Raw genomic sequence first — 23,847 nt, 5'->3', positions numbered from 1 at the left:
GGACAGACTCTTTATCCTTCAGAAAGCAAACACTTATTCAGTGATATTGATGGCAACACACTGAATTAGTCATTTCATATATCACAGAATGACCTGGGTTGGAAGGGACCTCAAGGATCATGAAGCTCCAACCCCCCTGCATGGCAGGGCCATCAAACTTCCATGTTTACTAGATCAGGTTGCCCAGGGCCCTATCCAACCTGGCTTTGAACACCTCCAGGGACAGGGCATCCACAACGTCCTTGGACAGTCTATTCCAGTACCTCACCACTCTCCTAGTAAAGAACTTCCCCCTAACATCCAACCTAAATCTTCCCTCTTTCAATTCAAAACCATTTCACCTTGTCCTACTATTATTGGCCCTTTAAAAGAGTTTACTCCCCTCCTGTTTATAGGTACCCTTCAGATACTGGAAGACTGCAATGAGGTCACCCCACAGCCTTCTTTTCTCCAGGCTGAACAAGCCCAGCTCCCTCAGCCTGTCCTCATAGGGCAGGTATTCCAGTCCCCTGACCACCCTAGTGGCCCTCCTCTTATATTTCTACATATATTACAGAAATAAATCCAAAGCTGTAACTAACAATGAATAAATAACGAATAAACTGTAATTATCAAAGAATAGTTAACATCCACATTTTTAAGTAGCTCCATTATATGGATATGTTACAGGAACTGAGGACAGAAGGTAGGAAATGTGGTGAATAGGGATAAAAGTATTTGCTCACCTTAGGTCTTGTCTGCTCCCTGAAACAACAGGGCATGTTTTTGCTGAGAGTAGTGCACTTTGAAACTTGATTCTTGTGTTTTGTTTTTTGATGGCTTCCGGGAGAGCTGATTCATGGAATTATATTCTCTTCCATCATTATTTCTGATAAGATTGAATAACTTTACATTTGACTGTATTGATTTAAGTGTTCTTTCCTGGATCCAAGTTTGCCTTCCCATGTGAAAGCAAATTAAAAAAAAAAAAAAAAAAAAAGAAAAAAAAGATAGGAAATGTTAAGGACCACTAATATTTTTCTGTGATCTGCGTACCACGCTTCTTTAGGTTCATGTTCTTCAACTCAAGTTAATGGGGATCTGGCTTTCACAGAGAAAAGTCAGGTTCGGCCCGTGTATCATGTTTTTATGTGATGTTGTGATCCCTGTTGCTAGGGTAACTCAAACATAAAATCTAGAAAAACCTCAAAAAGGAAGCATTGTAATTTCTTCAGTGCTGCTTGGTTGTGAGATAATTTGCCAAAATACTATACTGAAAGCCCACTACTCTTTTAAAGGTCTTATCTGAAATGTGGACAGTAAACTAAATGATGCAGTCATGCAGTAGTGATTTATTTCTAATTAAGGACATATTCCAAAATAGCTTTGACTTGTTACCAAATTCTTTATCATGGAATAAATTGCACTTACCTTGTATCTCTATTTTCTCAACTTCACTCTCTGTCCCTCTCTACATATAATAAGATGAATTCTATCCAAAATATCAGCTCTAGCATATTTTCCCCAAAACTGTGCTTTAATAATCCCCCTTTAAAATGCCAAAGTATTTCTTCTTTAACAATGTGGCTGGAACTTAAAAAGAGGGGCTGGGCTTGACAGTAACCCAGTTCTTGTTTCAGATTTTGTCCTCAGCTAGCAGTAATGGATCAGCAGTATTTGTGTCAATATTGAGACAGTTCAAGCTAGTGGATATTTCATCATTTGAGGTTTTTTATTTATTTATTTTATTATTATTATTTTTTTTTTATTTTGTGGTGCAAAGAAATGGGAAACTCCAGCTCTTACAGCTGAGTTGGCTGCATCTTTTCACCTAGTAGCTGGCAAAAGACATGTCTTTTCCTGTGTAGCTTAACCAAAACATAATGCGGACAACCAAAATAAGATAACCAGTCCATCAATCTGAACACAAAGTTAATCCAGAGATTTTCCAGATAATACTTAGTTTAGAATGATAAGTAAATTTTGCTCTTGTATATAATACTTTTGCCAATGTTACATTTGCGTTGCTGAAGAGGAAAACATTAGCCATCAAAAATATGTTAAAGTTACTCTCAGGTCCTGCATTTCCCACATACCCCAAAAAGTAGGGGCCCTGACTGCAGTCCACATTTGCCTGTCTCCTCTCAGGAAGATGAATTCATCTTTGTATTTTACCTGTTATTATTAGTCTTGGTTTCCCTGGAGAGGTGGTGACTGGAGTATAGTAAGTTTTGACCAGCTCTGAATCACAAGCCATGGATGGGGAATCTGTAGTTCTTGCTTTTAGCAACTCACTTCTATGCACTTAATTGTATTCTCTGTATGTATTAGAACAACAGCAAAACAAGTAAATACCTCCTTGCAGTGGTGAAACTCAATATAAATGCAGGCATGAGCTTAGCAATACTCAGTATAAATTACTGCCAGGCGTAGGTTTTTTTTGTCAGCTGAAACGTTCTTTGCTGAATATAATGTATAAGTTACATACTGTAGCACATACATAGCATGAGGTTTTCAGGCACCCCTCTAAATTAATGAAAACTCCTGAAGCTGGGCGTTAAAAAATGATAAATTGTTTTGCTTATGCACGTTTGTACATCGTGACCTGTTTGTTTGATGCAAAAATAAAGTTTACCAGATTTTTCTCTGAGCATAAAGCAAGGCAGAAGATTGATGGTAGTCATTTTTTTTTTTTTTTTTCCCCCTCTGATTATATATGTTATAAAAATGGAGAGGAATGGTTTTAAACTAAGACAGGGGAGGTTTAGGTTAGATAATAGGAAGAAGTTTTCACTCAGGAGGTGGTGACACACTGGAACAATTTGCCCAAGGAGATTGTGGATGCCCCATCAATGGAGGTGTTCAAGGCCAGGCTGGATGTGGTTCTGGGCAAACTGGTCTGGTGGTTGGTGACCCTGCATGCAGCAGGAGGGTTGAAACTGGATGATCATCGTGGTCCTTTACAACCCAGGCCGTTCTATGAAAAATCTCTGTCTCTCTTAGTGAGCAAAGATATATCTGCCAATTCCTAGCTATTCCTCAGGGACCACCACTGAATGCTTCTTCCTAACTGAACAATTGTATTAATCCAGGGTAAGAATGTGCACAGGCAGTTGCTATGGTGCGGTAGGTACATGGAAAATATTTACCCTAATTTACCTTGCAATGAGATGTTTATCCGTACCCTGAGTGGGTGCAGCAGTATCTGAGCAGTACTCAGAGGGAATAAGTGAGTCAGCGCTGAGGACAATTCTGTAAAATTGCCACTAGTAGCTCTGTGGGAAGAGGGGATATAGGAATCAAAGTAAAAAGGACAGTAAATGTGGAACTATTTAATTAAGTAATGGCAAAGTTACATCAGGCAGTAAAGAAGGTGAATATTGGTTTTGTCTTGAAAAAATACTGAGTTGCCATGGTTGCTGCAGTTCAGCTAATGCAAATAATATGCTTCATACAGGATATTACTCTCCAACTTTAAGTACTATTTCTGTGCTAGTTAACAACTGTACATTTGTGTATTGTATGTATTTTAAAAAAAACTCACAGGATCTCACTGAATTGCCTACTTTGTTATTCAGAGAGACCCTACAGAAACACCATCTAACCCTTTTGGAAAAAAAGCTAACACAAGCATGAGTCCCCATATGGATTTCTTTTCAAATTCATCTTCAAAATTCACACAAAATTATCTAGTGCAGAACGGGAGAGCCAAGGGAGAGATCTTCAAAACAGTGCAAGCGAAGTTAACGTAGATAAACTATGCAAAAAGTCAACAAGGTAACACCAACTATTCCATATGATCTAAAATTCTGTAATATACCTCAAAATGTGAGCAGGAAGCTCATATTCTCTGCCTCTTCTTTCTCCTGGAGGTGTTACTGCGGTGATGCTCCCTCCCTTTCTCCCTGCCAGCCCCTGACCTGAGGAGCACGCAGGTTATCAGCCAGGCTCCTCCGCACAGGCTTGTTCCTTTGGCAATTTATTTTTTTGTGGGCTTATTGTTTTGGATTGTTTTGGTTTTATTTGACAGATATCTCATCTTCACTGCAATATCCTGAGTATTAGTTTCCTCTTGGAGGGAGCTCGTGGCTTAGGTTGAGGTATGAGGAAGCTGGCAGAGGTGGACCACCCAGGGAGGGGTAGGAAAAAGAGCGTGAGGAAATGGATAATGTGAGTGTCCTGTAACTTGCTGGGGCTGATGCACATTTCTAGAAGTGCCTGTTTTTGTTTTGATAAGAGGTTTAAGAATAGCTTGGCATAATGGGTGAGATCAGCTAGGAAGCACTGCTCTCTGAGGTGATGTGATGGGCCGGGCTCTGAGGCAGTGAACCAGGCCATGTTCCCACGGAGGGTGTTGTCCTGCCCAATTCCTTCTCTGCCCTTCCCCTCTTGGGCATCTCCCCTTCTCCTCACCCTTCTGCCCCTTCTTTAGCAGGTGAGGTTGTGGTTTGGGGACAGACTGCTTGATCAGCAGGGCCCACAGAGCTCCCTGCTGCATGTCGCTGGTTTCATAGGGGCATGGAGAAACGCTTTCTGCTGTCGTTTTGCACCTGACACTGTATACGGTTACAATGTAAGTTGCATGGGGATGCGGTCGATACGTTGCTATGGAAAGTACATGTGCTTTTTGTATTTATAGAGCAGTCAAGTAGGAAGGTGTGTTTTCCAAAGCTGTTCTCGAGTGCTTCTGCAGTACCAGACCATTTTGTTTCCAGCAATCTCAGCAGTGAGCTGTGGCTCTCAGGGTTGAATATCAGTTTGCCGAGAATACAAGCGCTGGCTGGAGGAATGTCCTCGTGTCTCTGTGCCCATGCCGCAGTCCTGTCGTCCATTGAAGCCTTTCTATTCTGAGCAGCATGTGGGAATCCAGTGAAATCTGATAACGGCAATATTAATAGCAATTGAGTAGGTGTCCAAAGAGGTTAAAATTTAGCATGAGCCTGCTGCTAGTTGGACAGACGGCGCTGGTCTCCTGCGTGACATACCTTGGTAGTAGTGGGTGGAGAATCCTTCGAACCCTTCAAAGTCTTCCACAGACACGTAAGTTAAGGTGCTGGTGTCGGGCTGCAGTGCCTAGAGCTTGGCAAAGAGCTTGGCAGAGGGCCTTGGCTGCCCCTGGGCTGGGTCAGGGCTTGGCTAAGTCCTTCCGAGGGCATCTGGGTGGTGGAAGCTCAGCCTTGGTGGTTAGAAGGTCAGAAGGAGAACACTGATACTTCTGTTGACACAGAAATCTGTGTTCTGTTTGTGAAGTCCTGTATTAGTAAGATATGTAGCATGGAAGAAGGGATGAGAAACAGATAGCATTGGCAGCTGTTGGGGTTTCTGGGCTATTCGTCACCAAGGGAAGGGTTTGGCACTGGGCACAGTGCATTTGTCACAGGCACATTCCTTTCTATCAGTGGGAGTGTCTCTGTCCCTTCTTCCTCCCCGTAAATGGATGCAGAACGTTCTTATCTATAATGACCCATTACTGCTTCTCAGCAGATTACTCATTTAGGGGAAGGGGAGACTCTGATCTGGATTTTTTTTTTTAAAATCCATATCTGCATTTCCAGAATTTTTCTGCACTAAAAACAGATACTCAGAAATCCATGGATTCTTAAAGGGATGCTGCAAAATAATCTTCCAGAATTTTTTACTGATATTTTGTATCTTGGTTTTGGTCTTGAGCCCCACATTGATATTCTCTCTGGAAAATAAGTCAAGTGTGGGAGTGATCTGCTGCCATGAATTGATAGTTCCCGGAATTTAACATGTGTTAGGATCTTGGGGAACCAAACCAAATAACATGTTTAGAAAACAAAATCCAAACTGTTGGTTTATATATTAAAAGCTTTAAATAAGTCAACCTAAACACAGCTATTTTAAATGCACTGCTCTACTGCAAGGAAATGCTGAAAATATAAGTATACAGGGGCTAGCATTTCTGGTGGATGTTTTTTGTAAGTAGTCACAGTCCAGTTGATTTCTTAAAGGTATTATGGTCTGCTTGCTACTGTTAGTTGTATGACTGTCTTGTACAATTTTTATTTTTAAGACTACCTCTAAGTAATTAAAATAATAGGAAGCTGTCCTCATGTCTCAAACCTAAACCTCAGCAGAAGACCAGGAAGCAGGCTGAGCCTCTGTCTGGGTTCCCATCACTGGGGTCTCTTTGCTTGTTGGCACAGTGAGCTCCCCTTCCACCAGGCCCTGCTCTGCGCCTGTGTGGCAATGTGCTAGATTTGCAGCTGTATACTGACACGCTCACTTGTGCAAGCATGCTGTAAATCAGATGAGTGAGTTAATTTGGGCATTAAAAATGCATATTAGAAAAACCCAAACAGAGAAACTGGCTCGACCCTTTTGGTCCTGATTCACAGCATGAATCAGAGTTGTGTTGGCGTAACCACAGGGCAGCAAACAGAGACGGCTGGAAAGGAAAGAGTGATCAGGAAATCCTTAAGGTAGAGCTGCTGCCAAAGCCTTTGTATTGTCAGGCAGGGGCCTTAGTGACTAATTTTGCTATTTAACCTTGAGCAAACAGTGGAGCTGGGAATAAATTCCTTGGGCTGCAGCTCGATCTGTTGTTGCCACGTCCCCTTCTTTTATTACATAGTGGTCCTTATTAGAGAAGCATTCATCCTCTAATGCTGACCAAGCGTAAACTGTTCTGGTGAATGTGCATTTTGTTCAAATGTAACTAAGGTACTTGGTATCTAAGCATATAATCTACTAACAAGTGCATGTTATTTTTGTCCCATTTGTCTTTTTTTTTTTTTTTTTTCCCCCTGTTTGCTAAACGATTGACGTACTTCAGGTGATTTACACAGAAGGTATTACTTCTCCATGGGTGGTTATTTCACATCTTTTGTAGTGGTGTTCAACCTAGAATTGTTCAGTTATGCTTCATAATTATTACAGTATCCCCCACACATTGTTATCTCATGGCCTTTAGACATTTATGCTGCATTTGATATATATTTTCCAGGATGGTTAATCTTGAAGTTGTTCATAAACCTTTATTGAAACCATCGCCAATACTTCAGGTTCACACTTCATGAATGAGAAACTGTAGGTTTTGAACTTGAGAATTCTGTGCTAGTTGGAGTTTGACACTCAAGTTAGTTTAGGTAACCCAGTCTTTTAAACTCCGGAATACGTGCTAGAATGTTAAGACTAGTGGGAGAGCGAATGAAGCACGCAGTAAAATTATTTCTGTAGTGTGTTGACTGTTCTCTTTAGCAGCTTCTGTTGCTTAGTTCAGACATCTTAAGTGAAGTTGCATAATTAGTGAAAAGACAAAACCTTTGGGAAGACAGAGAGATTAATTTTTGAAATTTAATGAATTGATTTGGTAAGCTGTGTGGAAATGTAATTTGGACAGGAACATGTTTCTTTCAGCAGATTGTTTTTAAGGTGCTTCTTTGAGCAAAGCAGCAGCCTGCTTATGTTACAGCACAATGTATTCATTTATTCAAGCCAGAAATTGTATTACACAGAATAATAATTTCATTAAGACTGCTGTTTCCACCAGCTGGGTTCTATCATCATTCTGAATTAAAACATTGATTTTATTTTTGGAATTGTCCAATGTATAATTGGTGTTTATTTGCACTGATGAAGGTATACCAGCAAGTTGGTTACTCCTTCAGTTGCTAGAACAGCTTTCATATGACAAATGTCTGTGTAATCAATGCTGCATGTATGCTTTAGTGCTTTTGTTCAGAGACTTATGTTCAAAATAAACTTCTAGCTGTCCGTTAGTGTTTAAAAAACTTAAAAGCTGCCTTACTAAAGTTCCTGCATTCCACATCTTCTAGCCTATTTCATGAAATACAGTGTGAGAAATGGATGGTTTTGGCCACATTTTTAGAACCAGAGAGCCATATGTGTGAGAAAGGAAGCAGAGATGTGAGCAGGAGCTCACTGTTGGGTACTAAGATAGTAGCAAGTTGTCAAAGAAGTTGAGTTGGCCTTCTCTGGAAGCTGCAAATGGTTTTGCTATGTTGCAGAAGAAATTTCTGTTGGTTATGACTTCTCCTAGCTTAGTGCTGCTGATATGACCTGTAGTTCAAACCTACACATCAGATCATGCATAATACTGTGTAATATTTACATTTGATGATAGCAGTTTATGAAGCAGAAAGTCTATTTAGAGTTACTCTTTCATACTGTATCATCACAACATTCTATCAACTTGCTATTTTAAGCAAGGTGGGGAGGACAACTAAGCAATGGATTGTGCATGCATAGCTCAGACATGGTTTGTGAGCTTGGCCATGATGTAGATGTGAGAGGCTTTTATTTCACACAGAGGAAGAGGGAAAATGGATCCAAACAGCATCTTCTGACAGCTGCATGCCTCACAGAGGAGAAGCAGCTGTGAAAACTAAAGGTGCCAACACCTCTTTTTTTTTTTTTTTAAAGGCATTCCAGAAAGATAGCAGTGTTGGATTTCTTCTTTGAGATTATTTATTTATTTATTTTTTGTGGAAACAATTCTATAGACTTTGGATTTGTACACATTCTGGGATTATGCATTATTCATCCGGAATCTCTCCTCTTTTCCCCTTATGTAAGGGCTACAGAAGAATTAATATATACCTATGTAAATAAGCAATTGATTGCTCTAGATTAGCAGGAGGTTTCTTGATTTATATGTTCTTGTGCTTGGACTTATCTATCAAAACAAATTGCTTAAAGGATCAGAAGCCAACGGACATAGCTCAAAGAAGGAAAGTAGTAATGCATGTAAACTGGAAAACTGGAAGAGCTTTGCTATGGGTAAACAACTTGACAGCTTGCTTCTGTTGTTAGCTTAGCAAACAAGCAAATGGAGTATTGCCTCCTGTTCGTGTGTGCGGTATGTTTCTCTGCCTGCGTTTGGGGTTCATTGCTTACTAGTTAAGTTTTGCAGTGTTTGTAGCCCAAGTATGCAGGCCTTTTATGTTCATGATTATTTGAATGTAGATGATTTAAAAAAATACAAATGCAAATGGGTGTTCCTCATATTGTAAATGACCAATAAACTCATGAAGAGGAGAAGTGGGCACTGTGTTCAATCACAGCGCTTCCTTCTGAAAGCTGGTGTGAAATCTGGGTACAGCCTGTAATGATTAAAGGCAGACTTTTTCACTGTTTACCAGACTGCTAAAGGTTGGAAGCAAACTTAAAGTCATCCTCAGCAAAGGTGTATGCATGGACTCTGCTTTTATTATTGCAAATAATGAAGGAAATTCTGCCCTAATGACCTTAAATTTTTAGTCCAAAGAGTGTAAACCTTGAAAATACTATATCAGATATAAAAAGTGTAATACCTATACACTGTGGTGCTTTTATATACAGCCTTATGAGAACAATTTTCTGTGCTCTGCTTAGTAACCAGCCAATCTGTTGTCAACGCATGAGGTAACAGCCATAGCATGTACACATGAAAAGAAATCCATATGCTCATGAAAAAGACAAAACATTTCTCCAATAAATGCCCAGTATTAAAAACCAAACAACAAACAAACAAGCAAAAAATCCAGCAACATATTTTGGGAGGGTTTTTAAAATATACATGTAGATATTTGACATTAAGAGATGTCATTGTGCGTCTCATGATTCTGTGCTCATGGCTGCCTGATTTCTTCATGGTGGGCATGACAACCCCATCTGTACTGAGCATGAAAGTGGCTGTGTGAGCTGTGTTGTGTTTAGTGTTTCTCTGAAGAGTGCTGTCCATGCTGACCAGACCCTGTCATGATTTTGCTCCCTCACAACTGCCCTCTGTACAGCTTACTTTACCTTTTCCTTGTAACCTTTTGACTAACTTGTTCCCAAGTGCCTGGTAGTAAAATACGTTACTTGACGCATCGCAGGTCTGAATCTTGGACTCTGTGTAAATCTTTCTGCCACTGTATATGAATTCTACACCTTTTTGTTCAAATCCTCTCACCCTAATTACTGTTAGTGGTGGGTTGTTTGTTTGTTTTTGTCTGATGTGTTCTATCCAGCATATATTTTGGAAAATGTAATACAATGGGAGGGAAAGTAATTTGCTTTTGTATGGAATGAAAACTCTTCCTGGACAGAAACTATGTTACCCAGACATTTGCTTGTTTTCCATGTTGTTGTTGGTAACTAAAATCCTAAGCTAATTGAAAGAGTCTGGGACCTTTCTCAAATCAAAATCTTTAATGGTTTCTTACTTTGCCTGTAATGCTTAAAATATTATAGTTATGCCTCATAATTCAAAGCGTGTTGCTATTTTATTTCTTTTGGAAGAGTCATAGTTTCATGTTTTATATAGCTTCTAATTGGGCTGCAAACCTTTTAAACTGTGAATAATAATCAAACTCAATGAGATTATAAAACTGTTTTGTTTTCTTTTTCCTCCTTCAGACCAGAGGAGACCAATAGAAGAGTGAAAAACGTAAGACACTTTTACTTCGGTGCTTTCTGAAACAATCTCTCAATAATTTTGATTATATATCCTTTTAAAACATTTTTAATGTTTCTGCTTATGGCATTATTGTGCTTATTTTATTCTTTAGCTGTTCATTCAAATTAGTGCCACATTAAGGTCATCTCTATGGGTGTTAGTTTTTCAAATAAGTATAATAATTAAACAGCACTTACACCTGATTACTTGAGTTATGCTGTATTTAATACAACACTTTAAATGGTTTTGATGGAAGTTCTAGCTAACACTGTAGACAAGATTTTTATATTTCAGTGGGGAAAATCTCTCTTAGCAACATGAAGGGATGCTTTAATGCTGGTTGAGAGGGAAGCAGTGAACTTAATATTTCGTTTTGTTTTCTGCTCCTAGGTTTTGATTACATTATATTGGCTGGGGAGAAAAGCACAAAGTAACCCTCACTATAATGGTCCATATCTCAATCTTAAAGCATTTGAGAAATTATTAGGGCAAGCACTGACCAAGGTAAGGAATCTATTAGAAATAGTACATAAATACCCTGATTTCATACTTTGCAACTCTTTACAACGCAATATAATCCCTTGGTGGGTTTAATTTTAGTCTTAAATTGGGGAATACTGTCACAATGTTTTCTTGTTTTTTGCTCGCTGTAGAAGGTTGTGTGGAAAGAATGAACTTTAGCTTGCCCTGGTTCTTCTGATACCAATGTAATAAAGAAATTTGGAGTCCATCCCCTGTGATAGGTTGGTAGATTGTGAACAAGCCTTGTCTTGATTCTGTTTGGCTGAAATGAGAGAAATTTAAGAATTTGTTTTTACTCTCCTATTCAAGCTTTTATATTTTTCAGGGTTTGACATTAGTCTTTGTTAAAGTTTGTTAGTGCAGTCAAAACACATTTTAAAAAATTTTGAGTGAAAATTCATTAGGAATATTCTGCATTAAACCATTCTGAAAGACCTTTCAAAATTTATTCCCATAGGCACTTGAAGAGTCCAGCCAGCTAAACAGAAGTGGTAGGGATAGTGGATACGGTGATATTTGGTACGTGGACCGAGGAGAACCCTTTCCATCTTCAGCAAGCCATAAAAGAGACGATTCTTTTGATAGCTTGGACTCTCTTGGCTCAAGATCCTCTACAAGCTTTTCATCAGACATAACCTTGAAAGGTGGCAGTGAAGGTATGTTTTTCTCTTTTAAATCTTTTATTAACACATCTCATGAGAGTGGTAGAAGACAATGTGTGGACTTAGTACTTCAGGTGCCCAGTACTTAAAGTGACTGGGAGGTAACTGATTTTGCAACTGCCACGGGCTGTTTTTTCCTAAAGCAAATATTGACCTTTAACAGTTGATAGAAGCAAAGCAGTGCCCACAGGAATGTTACTAGAGGGCTAGTAACAACTTCCACTGTCACATCAGGATGTGTGTCTTTATGGGGTATTTTCCTATAGTTCAAGGAGGGCAGTTGCAAGAATTCAGATCCTGATGGGTTTGCCTAAAACTGCAACAGTTTCAAAAATTTCTTGCCTTGTTCCTATCACAGTTATATCATATATCTACATTTTCACTTGATTTGTGAACATTCATTGTAAGCAGTGTTTTTCTCACCTGTGTCATAAACTGAATAGCAGTTCTTATTTTTGATATTTTGTCATGGAAAAGAAGGTAACAAGATGATCTGTGACACTCGTTCCCTATAGCTCTACTCTAGGCTGTGGTTTTTTTTTTTTTCTCTCTTGTTTAAAATGCAGAATGAACTTGTTGTCTTAACAATATAAAAACTGAGATTTTTTATTTTGTTCCATTTGTGTAAAATAAAACATTTGGACCAGACACATTACATAGAGCATGTCTGATCTGAGCAAAGCAACGTATACAGCCATTTTACATATGTGACAAGTACCCAGGGCTTCTAATGGATTTTAATATGCTGAGATAAGAATATTTTTATGCTCTTTGCTAGTAAGTAGGCTTGGTTAGTAAATATGAGTTGCAAATGTGTTTTTAATTGAAAACAAACAAACACCTTTTCTGCTGTTTTATCTTTTCAGTTTAGAGGTTATTGCTTTGTTTCCTGCAGGCAGCAGTGATAGTGAAAGAATGGAATGAATGTAGCATGAGCATGCAAACCAAATTCAACTTAGACCTTATCACAGCCTCAGAAGGAATTTCTAAAAATATCTTTCTTACAGTCCGAAATGTAGTTCAGCAACTTTGCAGGCAAAATGTCTCGAACGTGGAGTTACATTGAAATATCCTAAAATCAGTTTAACTTTTAGATAGAAACTCTTACCTGGAGAATAATGTTCGTGCCGTCTCTTTTCTCCTCTGTCCTCTTAGGTTGTGATAGTGACACAGACTCAGAACTGCCTTTCAAGATGCGTGACTCCCATAAAGATGACAGGTCCTATAGGAGGATTTCTGTCATTGAACCAAAACCTGCTACTGACTTCAATCGCTTCTTGCCTACCAAAAACAAGCAGCCAACATATATGCCAGCACCGCTAAGAAAGAAAAGAACAGAGAAGAATGAGGACAACAGGAGGAGTTGGGCAAGCCCTGTCTACACCGAGTCAGATGGAACATTTTCAAGGTACTGGTGTGTGCAGCCTTTGTAAAGCAGAATTTCATTTATATTTTTTAACAAATGCTTTCTTTATTAATTAATGAAAAAAAAAGCTGCTGTTGCTACAATTGAAAGTAAAATACTATGTTTTAAGTGAAGGGAGGGCCAGATGTGGTTGTCTAGTTTTGTTGATTTTTTTTTTTTTTCTTAATTTTTTTTCCCTCTTATTTTCTTTGTCTGCTTGACTTTCTTCTACTTTACTCAAAAAACAGAAGACTAGTTGTGTTGATTTTGGTCAGACTTGACTCGAAGGATATGAATGATCTTAAGTCCTGAATGAGCTAGATGTACAGCTTTAATTTCTCATCGAAGCTTTCCAAACCGTGGCGATGAATTTCTCTTGTCTAACTTCTTAGCGTGCACACTTGAGATTAATGGGCAGTTCTTGGTTTTCATCATAACTGTCGTGACTTCACTATCTTCATTTTGTTCCTGTTTTGGTCAACCTCAGTGGACGTGAAAGGAATCCTGTAGCTTCCTGCCAAAATAGCAGAGCAGAATGTGGGCTTACAAATCCAGCTTCCCTGCAGATGATCTATGAGTATGACAGTGGCTCTGATTCAGAAGATGAAAGAAGGATGCCCGACGTGGTTATGGATGACTTAGCAAAACGTAGATTTCTAGTCCAAAAGAGCCCTGTAAGCTCTGCTGCAACTGGACATCATTTCGTGTTGCGCAATGACTCTCCTAAATCTTGCTCACAAGAAAATTATTCGGCTGGTCCGCTAGCTGCAATGCTTGAACCACTGAGGTCAGAGATACTAATCCAAGATCGAGTAACTGTTTTATTGCAGTCCATCAATAACTCAATAAAGTTAGCCTTCTAATCAGCATTTTAACAGAGGTGATAAATTATTGTGCCTTTTCTGTCAAATTTTTGTCAGGTGTGGTAGGATGTCAATATAACAATTTAACGTTTTTTTGTTTCTGGTACTGCAGTGATGGAGTTGAGAACTAATTTGCTTCATTCACAAGGTTGAACTCCTAAGCCAAAAAGCATGTTTTTTTGTTTTTGCCTTTTTTTACATTCTTTTTGTGAAGTTGCTCCTAAAATATCTTAACTGATTGGGTATTTTGAACAGTAACCAGAAGAGACAGAGGCAGTTGGATGCTAAAGTGGAAAACAAACCAGGAGTTAACATTTCTCCAGAATTATCTGGGTATTTTGATGAGGATGAGGAAGAAGAAATAGTCATCCCAAACATTGAAAAAGATGATCTCTATTTTCGCAAGCTAAGTTCTTCAGCATCAAATACAGTGGTTCCTTTTGACAAATTTCTTCCTAAGCTTTGGACTCCAGAAGAAGAATTGCTATGGAAAAAAATCAGGAAATCCTCTTTCAAACCCTGGTATAAAGAGATTCAAGGGTTCAGGTGCGTTTTTATGCATGCCCCTGTTTCTCTGTTGTGTGCAAAACTTTTTTTTTTTTTTTTTTTTTAAGGAAAATAATTGAAATATTATTCAATATTGCACTGTTGCACTGTTGCACTGTTGATGCTATGCATTTTACTAAATGCATACACTTTTTGTTGTTTTTTTGTTTTGTTTTGTTTTTTCTTTCCCTCTGCTTATTTTTGTGCTGCGGTACAGTATAAAGAAATCAGATTCTGAGGATATGGATTTTGCTTACAAACAAAGCTCTGCCATTGTTGCTAACCAGCCGAGACCAAGTTTTGAGTGGAGTGGCAGTAGCAGAAGGGATCAAAACTACAAGCCAACTGCTGAATATATGGGAAGCTCACTGTCACAGATTACAGAAGGAAAAATCTTGGAGGCTTCTGACCAGCCCAGGTTCATACAACTGCATGAGCTTTACTCTTGTTGCATCAAAAAAAAGTGTCTGGATATGCAGCAGCTAGATGAAATGCATCCTGTGCTGTTGTGCTTCTTTTTTAAATTATTATTACATTTGTTGTTGTGGTTTTGTTTTGTTATTTACTATAGCCATAGGTTGCTGGTCATCTTCTGAAGACTGCAAATGTGAAAGGATAACATGATGTATAGGGTTTCTGGCTTTATGTGTGAGCATGCAAGTGTGCTGTTTATTGGAAAGTCGGTATGTCTTGTTACCCTTTACACTGGTTGATGTGCACTGTGCTCTGGTTACTGGTGGTGAATGCCAAGTGGTATAATTTTACTGCTCAGGATACTGCAAGTCTAAAACAAATGTATATCTCAATACATTGTGATCTGCTTGTCTTTTGCTAGTTAATGATATTTTACTTCCTTCCTTTTGTTTTATATGCTTCAGCCAGTTTTTGTTACTTCAGGCCCTGCAAAAATACTCTGACTACTTGTCTTCTGAAACGAAGACCAAAATTGATCCTACTTCTGGCCCTAGGCTCATAAAATGTAGAAAAAATATTTCATTTATACCAGGATGTGATGATGAAGGAGAGACTGAAAATGGATATCCATACCCAGATCTAGAAAACGATGACTTGTTTGTTCGCAAAACTGGGGCTTCCCATATGAATCATGTTGTTCTCCAGGACCCCAAGTATTTCAAAAAATTCTCTGAGCAGGAGCCTCCTCTAGAGGGTGAAATAATTCTGCAACCTCGGGAAGGCCAACCTGTGATACCAGATTTGGAAAAAGATGACATGATATTTCGTAAGATTCTTTCTCAGAAAAAAGAGGTGCCTTTATCAGGTGCTCCAGACAAATACCACCCTGCGCTCTTTCCTGACCCTTGGAGTCTTCCAGAAGAAATCCGGTCCAAATTTCTGTGTTTACTTGAAAAAAATGCAACACCTGAGGAAAGAAAAAGCAGCGGTAGAGTGTTGTCGCCGTCTTCCCACCACAAGAGGGACGATATGCTGACACGCAAGATTGAGTCTTGGAAAGTGGGAAGCAACATGCAGCCAGTAAACTTTATCCCAGGTCCATGCAGTGAAGAAGACTGGAAGAAGTGGGAAGCAATCAGGGAGGCCAGCAAAGTTAGACACAAGAAACGTCAGATGGTGGAGAGGTCAGGTTGTGTCCTGCACGGATTTGCTTGAGTTAATTGAACTGTTACCATTCAGAAAAGCATCATCTTGTGCTAAGCCATTCATAGAGTATGAATCTGCAGTTTGTTTGTGTCATCCCGGACAAGCTTTGTATTTGCTTTCAATAGAAGCTTATGACTGCAATACCATATTTTCAACAAAAAATATGATGGTTTTTATAGTTTCATGCTGCAGTTTCAGAGAAAATACACACTAATTCTTTTATACACAGCTTTATATAGATTTCTTTCCATGCTTGAACAGGAATACTGATTACTCAAAAAGCTATTGAGGGTAGATTTTTTTTTTTTTTCTTCCAATATTATTGGGGAAATCACTTCTGAAACACATGAATACTTTCATGACAAACTCTGAAGATTAACATAATGATATTATTGCTTGCACCTGAGTTTAAAAATGCTTATCAAATGCTTTACTACAGTATGGAGATGATTCCATAGGTGGAAAAGTACTAGTATTCCTTTGCCCATCCAAAGTCACGGTGCATGCAAGGTGTGCATCCATATAATTTTTAATTCTATGATTGCATATTTATTCTATCAATATTTTCCTCTGCTTTCATATCTTATATAGTCCTAATTAGTACTTTCACCTTATCATTTCTTGGTATATCCCCATTTTTCTTCTCTGACTGAAGTCTTTTTTTAAACTCCTACCTAACTTCAGTTTTGTATTTTGGGAGACTGAAGGGGTTTGAATGTCTCCTTAGCTCTGAAAATACGGCATTGCAAGTTGCAGTTCCACCAGCTGCGCCTCCTTTGTGGCTAAGACACTTCTGTGTTGCAAGTGGTATTTTGATGTTATCGTACTTAATTTTTAAGCTTTATGCTGTTAACAAAGTGCTGGCTTCAATGAGAAATATTTTTGAAACACTTGAAATAATTTCACATTCTAAGCATTAATTCAGTAGAATACTCACATTCAAGAATACTAAAAATCCTTGAATCACACCATATGTGTTTGATTCTCCACTTAATGTATGAAAGTATATATAGGACATTTTATCCATTGCATATATAACTTGTATTTAGCATCAGAGATGGCTGAAAAAGCAAGGAAACAGCTTTTGTGAGCCAGGCTTCTTGTTAGGACTCAAGTTGACTTTAATTTTCATTTCTTAAAATATCTTCCATGCTGTTTAGCAGCACTGGAATAAGTGATGCAGAATTAAAACAAGGCTCTATTCATGCTGCATTTCTAAATTGGAAGCATTGGAAACTTGCAGCCTTGTTTTGTCAGTTTTCTGCCTGATTTACACATCATGTGAGTCCTGATGTGCTTCTGACTTGTGTGAGATCGCTAATGTGCTACTCCATGCTGGCTGATCCTCAGGCTTTCACGGTTTCCCCTTCACTTAGTGAGGGTGCTGGTTTGCTGATCGTATGAATGTTGTTATGAATATCAAACAAAACACTGAATCTTTTCTTTCTTTTTTTTTGATTTCTAATTTCTCAGACTGTTTCAAAAGCTTTCTGATGAGCAAGGGTAAGTTCATAAAAGCTTGAAGATCATGACACTATTTTTGCCTCTTGTTTAAATTTGCATGCATGCACAGTAGCTAAAAACTTGTGCTCAAAGCATCTTGTGCATGCTGCTTTGTTCTGTGCTTGAGCAATTTACATAACAAATATAAGACTAAAAGCTATGCATCTGGTAAAAGTCCTCAGACATCTAGGATTAGATTAGTTATCGTTATCAGGCATTTGGAAAATAGCTCTGATATTTTATTCCATTTAAAGTACATGCTGTTCTATATTTAAATTGGGCCCTAAAGCATTCAGGTAATGCAAAGCAATATTAGTAAATATTTCATTTCAAAGACTGAACAGTTAGAATCCCGAAAGTAGCTAATGACCCACACATGTATCATGGGAATGACTGAAAAATCTCTCGTTTTGAAATAGGTTGCAATATAACATCAAATGATTCCCAGAATAAAAGTTACAAGTTAATACATTTGATTGATAGTCTAAATGAGCATTGAAATCATTTGACCTGCTGTTTATTACTTCGTATTGCGCATTTTGGCTGTGATGGTAATACCAGCTCTAATAAGACTTGAGAATTATTTTACCTAAATAATTTGCTCTGGCAATGTAGCAGTTGAACCAAAGAAAATAAACAGATAAATAATGTGAAAAGAGTATTCTCAGGGTTATCTGTTTGAATTTTTTAATAACAGTGGTGGGCTTTCTGAATATTTTATGGTTATTTTTTAGACTTGAAATTAGTGGTGAACTGATTGGTTAATGGCATGTTAAGTTATGATAACTTATGTAACCATGTTTATAGCTTACTGTGGCTACCGTTTACATGTGCGGTGGCATGTGAAGTATTTACTTAAGTGTGGTGTTCAGTGTTTTCTGAAAAGAAAAGAAAAAGTAAGTTTGTGTGTTTATTCATCTGTACTTTTTTTTTTTTTGTTTTTTTTTGTTTTTTCCTCCACCCAAAGGTGAAACCTGGTAATGACTACATGCTGCCAGGAGAAACAAAATGTGAAGAAGTTAGATGTCAGTGAAGGGAGACCCAGTTACTAGTTAAATCTTTGAACTAGAAACAAACGTACATTAGTTCATAAGTATAAATATATGAATATACCCTTCGGTTGTATTTTATTTTGCTCTAGATTTTCCTAATTTACTCCATGCGGGTATGGAAACTCAAGTGCAGGTATAGAAACTTGAGTTAAAAATAAAAGGAAATCCTTGTCATGTAAATTTTCTTTAGTGAATTTGGGATGGTGTAAATGCTTACACCAAACCATTTCTATATGTGATGTAACTTAACTGTGAAAGAGAACTGCAAAATAAAGTTTCTTCAAAAATGACCTTAGGATTTTTGCTGAATTTGGCACTCTTCTCATTCAGAAAATAAACAAACAAATGGGGATAGTGAATTAATACCCTAGACTTTTTTTCCAGGGACGAAGTCTGAAGTCTTATGTTATGAATATAAGTAAGTTGGGTCTCCTGGGAGGAAGTGAAAGAGACTGGTTTGTTAGTTCAGAGCACTCTTGGTATGTAGGACACTGGAGTAAGGCCCTGTTCTGAGTCACTTTGTTTTAACTTGCTTTTCTGTCATGATAAAGAAGTGCTGCAGTTTTGAATTGTATTAGAACTTATTCTAATATTTTTCCATCACTTCATTTTTGTCCAGATAAATACAAATGAACATGTTTTGCGGAAAAATAATAATAATAATAATAATCAGAAGCCTAGCTTTCCTTTTGTATTATAGCACAGAACCTTGTGACAAAGCATGTACATGTTAATTTATGTCTCACAGATTTGAGGTCAAACATGAGTAGGAGTCTTGTCTTACACTTAAACAAAAAGATCTGTTATTCTTAAATAAATGAACAAGAGAGAAAACAGCAAAGGCTGGAAGTCAGGTGTATTGGGGAGGACGTGAGTTTTGAGAAATTGAGGTTACAGTGAACCTAGTAAGTAGGAGTTTGTGGGGGAAAATTCTTACGCGTGTCAAGAAATTATTGAGGTGATGACTGCAGATTTTCCTGACTTAGACTGGAAGTACCAAAGAGTTTTGAGAAGAAGTGATACATGCTAGTGGGGCCTGTAACATGATTGATATGAATGCTTAACAGTAAATCACTTTTCTCTTTTAGCCATGTGCATCAATAACTGACCTGATTTTGCAATTATTCTAAGAAATGAAAGAATGGGAGAAGATTGAGAGGCTGTTGTTGTAGAAGAAAAGTGAAATAATGGGAGTTTGGCTTTGGGGAGTTGGGAAAGCATTTAGGCAAAAGAGACTAGCAAGGTCAGCAGAGTAACAAGTTTAAGAATTAGTAGTAGGTATGAGGATTATTCCCTTAATCTGAATTTATTTGCTCAAATACGCAATTACTGACCTCAGTGCTGGTGTTAGGTCCCAACCCAGTCTTGCTCATTCAGCTGTCTGTTTATTTCCTGCTCTCTTTAAAATAACACTTAGGAATGCTCTGTTGTACTAACATAAATCTCCCTCTCTTGAAGGTTTCACTTGCATAAACTGTAGCTCAGATGTTATGAAGTTGAATATTCTTTTTACTTTTTGATTTCTAGGAGTAAATCTTTGAATGATGTCAGTGCAGAGGAGCAGCAGTCATTGCGCAAAATTCGTTATGAAGAGCTACAAAAGATAAAAGAACAGCTGCAAGAACAAGATCTAAAGTGGCAAGAAGTAAATATTAGTTTTCACTCTTCCTGATGTGTCCTGCCAAGGGGCTGGGTGCTGTCAATGTTCAGTACCCCCACAAAACTGGTTGTGGCATGTATGGTAACTCATGTGGTTGTGCGTTTCATGCAACAATCTGATCTGATTTGTATATACTGTGATATCACAGTAAAGCCTTTGGGCTTGATTCCTGCTGACATAAAATTTAGGACATGGTTTCATGTGCTGTATGCCTTTTTTTTTTTTTTTTTTCCTTTGTGAAATGCTTGGAATGTCTGAGTATTTGATCCTTAGGGAAAGGAAGGAAATAGTATTTCCTTGAGCAAATTCTTGAGGCTCCTATCCCTCAATAATTCTGTCTTAAATTTAGCTTATAAACTGGCATGATTACGTTACACAGCATCGTAAGGTAATATGAAGACCTTTTTATTTTTAATTGAGACCTGTGATTGCTAGTGATTACCAATTAGAGGTTGAAATCAAAAACAGAACATCAAGAAAGCATTTCATAGCAGTTTGTTTAGTGCATCTCAGTTCCAGAATTCAGTACTTCCTTAACCAGCTCTGGTATTTCATGGGAAAGATTGCCAGTTCACATTGTGGTTTCACAGACATAGTATATCTAAATCTATGGATTTTTTTGTTTGTTTGTTTTCAATTTGGAATTTAAGATGTGTTTATTCTCAAGCTAATGTATCAGGGTAACATACTAGCAATTTGAAAACTAAGTAATAAAAAAAAATAATAAAATCCCCTTATCCAAAGACTACAAATAAATTCACATGCTATCATATTTGTTTTCAATTATGTGTAATTGTGCAAAGTATTTTAGAGCAAAACTGAAAATGTCAAGGGGAAAAAAGTACGCTTTTCAATTAGGGGGGAAGCACATGAAAAAAAATGGCCTTGATACAGACGTGCAAGTAAAATTGGGGCACCAGATAGCATGTCATAGGATGTTTCTGTAGACTTGCAAGATCTTGAGAAAATCTGATTCTATACTCTTGTGTGACTCCTGTAGGATTTAGCAAAATGGAAGAATCGTAGAAAGAGCTTCACTTCAGAATTGCAAAAGAAAAAGGAAGAAAGAGAAGAAATAGAAAGGAGAGCCTCTGAAGTTTCTGATAGGAGTAGCAAGCCACTGAAAGAAATGCAGCAGGAAAGGTAATGACACTAATGGGAGTACTAAATTGTAGAACTTAAATCTTTTATTTTCCTTTTAATTCTTGAATGGTTTTTACTTGCAAGTTGCAATCGATGCTTCAGAAATCTCAACAATTTTAGTTCCAAATTATAGTGTAAAAATCTAAGCAATTGAACAGGAAAATATGGTCTCCTAACACATTATTTTCATAGAATGTTAAACATTTCTACTCTATAACTGATTCTTTATTCCAGCTAAGAATGAATGTGCAGTCGAGTCAGTATTTATCTCCGCTTTAAGGAGCTTAAAACAATAGAAAAATAAACTAGTTAATTGCCTTTTTATTTTTGGGTTAGCTTATTTCTCTTTCCTCTAACATTCTATTTGCCATTCTCTTTGTAACAGCAGATAAACATAGTCAGAGCTGTTATGAATTTCACAGAACTGCGAACTTCTTTACTCAATTTCCTCTTTGTTCCCAATTGTTCCTCTACGTTTTTACAGAACAAGACTCTCTGAAGAGAGAAAAGTGCAGATTGAGTGTTAGAGTACTAAATCTGAGGTTTTGTTTTGTTTTTAAGTGAATGAATAGCTGAGGTGAAGGAAATATGCACATGGTGTACGTTTATAAAGAAAGCTTAAGTAAATAGTAAAATAATATTTGGATTTATTTATGAGGACAGCAACTATAGTCTCTTGAAGGAAAATATGGGTTCAAATTGTATTGAATGTCCAATATTGCCAGCATCTTGAAATTGAAAATTGCATGGTAAAGATTATTCTTTTTATTGTTCTTTATTGACAAGAGAACGAACAGCAAAGACATACATAAATAAAAACACCCTGTAATTTGTTATCTGAAAGACAGTATAGCATTTTCAGAGAGTAGACACACCAACAGAAGTATGTATGCGGTTCAGGGTGGACTTCTCTATGTTCTTTTCTCAGTAAAATCAGAATTTCTGAGGATATGCAAAATGAATAGCTTTATTTATTTATTTATTTATTTATTGCAAAGATATTGCTGTCTTGGTGACAACCTTCTGGTCTGACAGTAATATGCCTGAGTATTATGGAAGTGTTGAAAAATATGTGGGTGTAGGTGAAGAAATGAATTCAAAGCATTTTAAGGAATTAATATTTTAAAATAATGCTATTCATTTCAATTTATCAGAGATGTGTTTTTCAGTTTATAGAATTATAGAATCACAAGATTGGAAAGAACCTACAAGATCATCTAGTCCAACCATCCTCCCTTTACCATACCTACAGAAAACCACTAAACCATATCTCCTAGCTCCCTGTCCAGATGCCTCTTGAACACTGCCAGGGATGGCGACTCCACCACCTCCCTAGGCAGCCATTCCTGTGCCTGACCACTGTCTGAGAGAAAAAGTTCCTTCTTATGTTCAGTCTAAACCTCATCTGATACAACTTGTGGCCATTTCCTCAGGTGCTGTTGCTCCTGTCCTATGCTCTAGTAGTAGTCTAGATGTCAGCCTTAGGTCCTACCTGTCTATCAGTTTGCTTTGGTATTTTAATGAGCTCTGTCTTGCAGGGAACAAAAATATGATGGCAGATGGGCATATTCTCTGACTGATGATGTGTTTACTGAAGAAAAAGCACCTACCACACGATCAACAGTGAAAGATTACTCGTTTGAGGAAGAAACCTCCTACAGCACTAAGGATAGCAAAAGCCAGTATGCTGCTCAGAGGAGCAAGGAGAATCTACCCAAGCCAGAGATCTCTGCCACACGTGAAGCTCCTGCTGTCTCAAAGAGCCTGGCAGAAGAGCAGACCTTGCCTCTTTTGTCTACACGCTACTCAGTGAATGCTCAAACTGGGTCAGCTCAGGTTTCAGCTTCTCTCCCTAGAAGTTACCAGAAAACTGACACCTCCAGATTAACATCTGTGGTTACACCAAGACCTTTTGGTGTCCACTCCAGAGGAATCTCCTCACTTCCACGGTCGCTCACGGTAAAATTCTCTTTAGTTCCTGAAATTTGTGAATGTTGAGTGTCTTAGATAGCTGACTGAACAGTAGAATGTAATGATCTCCTTAAAAACATGACAAAAAGCACTACTGCTTGTTGTCAAAGGCTGTATTAACAGAGCAGGAAATTCTGTCCTTGTGTTAGATGTTTACTTGTTTTTCTGTATTTAAAGTTTTCTAGATGTCTAAAAATATATTTGCTAGAATAGTCTTTTAGTTACTTTTAACAAATCTGCTTATTGTTCCTTATCAGAAAACCATTGTCTGATGTAATTGTGTGAAATGTCTTTAACAGTTACGTTAAATTAAAATTTTCATGTGAACCAAATTTCTTCTGCTCTACTGACTTTGAAAACTGAAGCTTTACTACAGCCTAGAATTTGCCTGCTCAGTAAAGTACTGAGACACAGAAATTGTTCTGATGTTATTAAGTTATTACTTAAAATGTGGGTAATTAGTAGTGGGTACATTACTGCGTGTAGTGACTAGAAGCTGCATGAAGGGGAGAA

At 37.8% G+C, this 23,847-nt stretch overlaps 1 protein-coding gene across 34 annotated transcripts in view; it reads left to right on the top strand.

Moving 5' to 3' along the window:
* LMO7 (LIM domain 7) overlaps positions 1–23,847 on the top strand; it is a 129,139-nt gene that overhangs the window by 76,070 nt on the left and 29,222 nt on the right. For 16 of the 34 annotated variants that reach the window (XM_085536033.1, XM_085536040.1, XM_085536039.1 and 13 more), the window contains exons 5-16: positions 10,348–10,378; positions 10,778–10,891; positions 11,367–11,565; positions 12,727–12,979; positions 13,464–13,763; positions 14,095–14,385; positions 14,603–14,803; positions 15,264–15,983; positions 17,479–17,508; positions 20,088–20,205; positions 21,221–21,363; positions 22,902–23,322. In XM_085536033.1, coding sequence (XP_085392159.1) covers positions 10,348–10,378; positions 10,778–10,891; positions 11,367–11,565; positions 12,727–12,979; positions 13,464–13,763; positions 14,095–14,385; positions 14,603–14,803; positions 15,264–15,983; positions 17,479–17,508; positions 20,088–20,205; positions 21,221–21,363; positions 22,902–23,322 — 2,821 coding nt within the window. The remainder of the gene's footprint in view (positions 1–10,347; positions 10,379–10,777; positions 10,892–11,366; positions 11,566–12,726; positions 12,980–13,463; positions 13,764–14,094; positions 14,386–14,602; positions 14,804–15,263; positions 15,984–17,478; positions 17,509–20,087; positions 20,206–21,220; positions 21,364–22,901; positions 23,323–23,847) is intronic. The other 18 variants (XM_085536059.1, XM_085536057.1, XM_085536056.1 and 15 more) reach the window with 5 other exon arrangements.

Source organism: Coturnix japonica, chromosome 1 (genome assembly GCF_054131305.1).
Source record: "Coturnix japonica strain WE chromosome 1, WE-NBRP24, whole genome shotgun sequence".
In the NCBI taxonomy this organism is placed as follows: Eukaryota; Metazoa; Chordata; class Aves; order Galliformes; family Phasianidae; genus Coturnix; species Coturnix japonica.
Note: the sequence above shows the minus strand (reverse complement) of the source record. Positions and strands in the feature narration are given on the sequence as shown.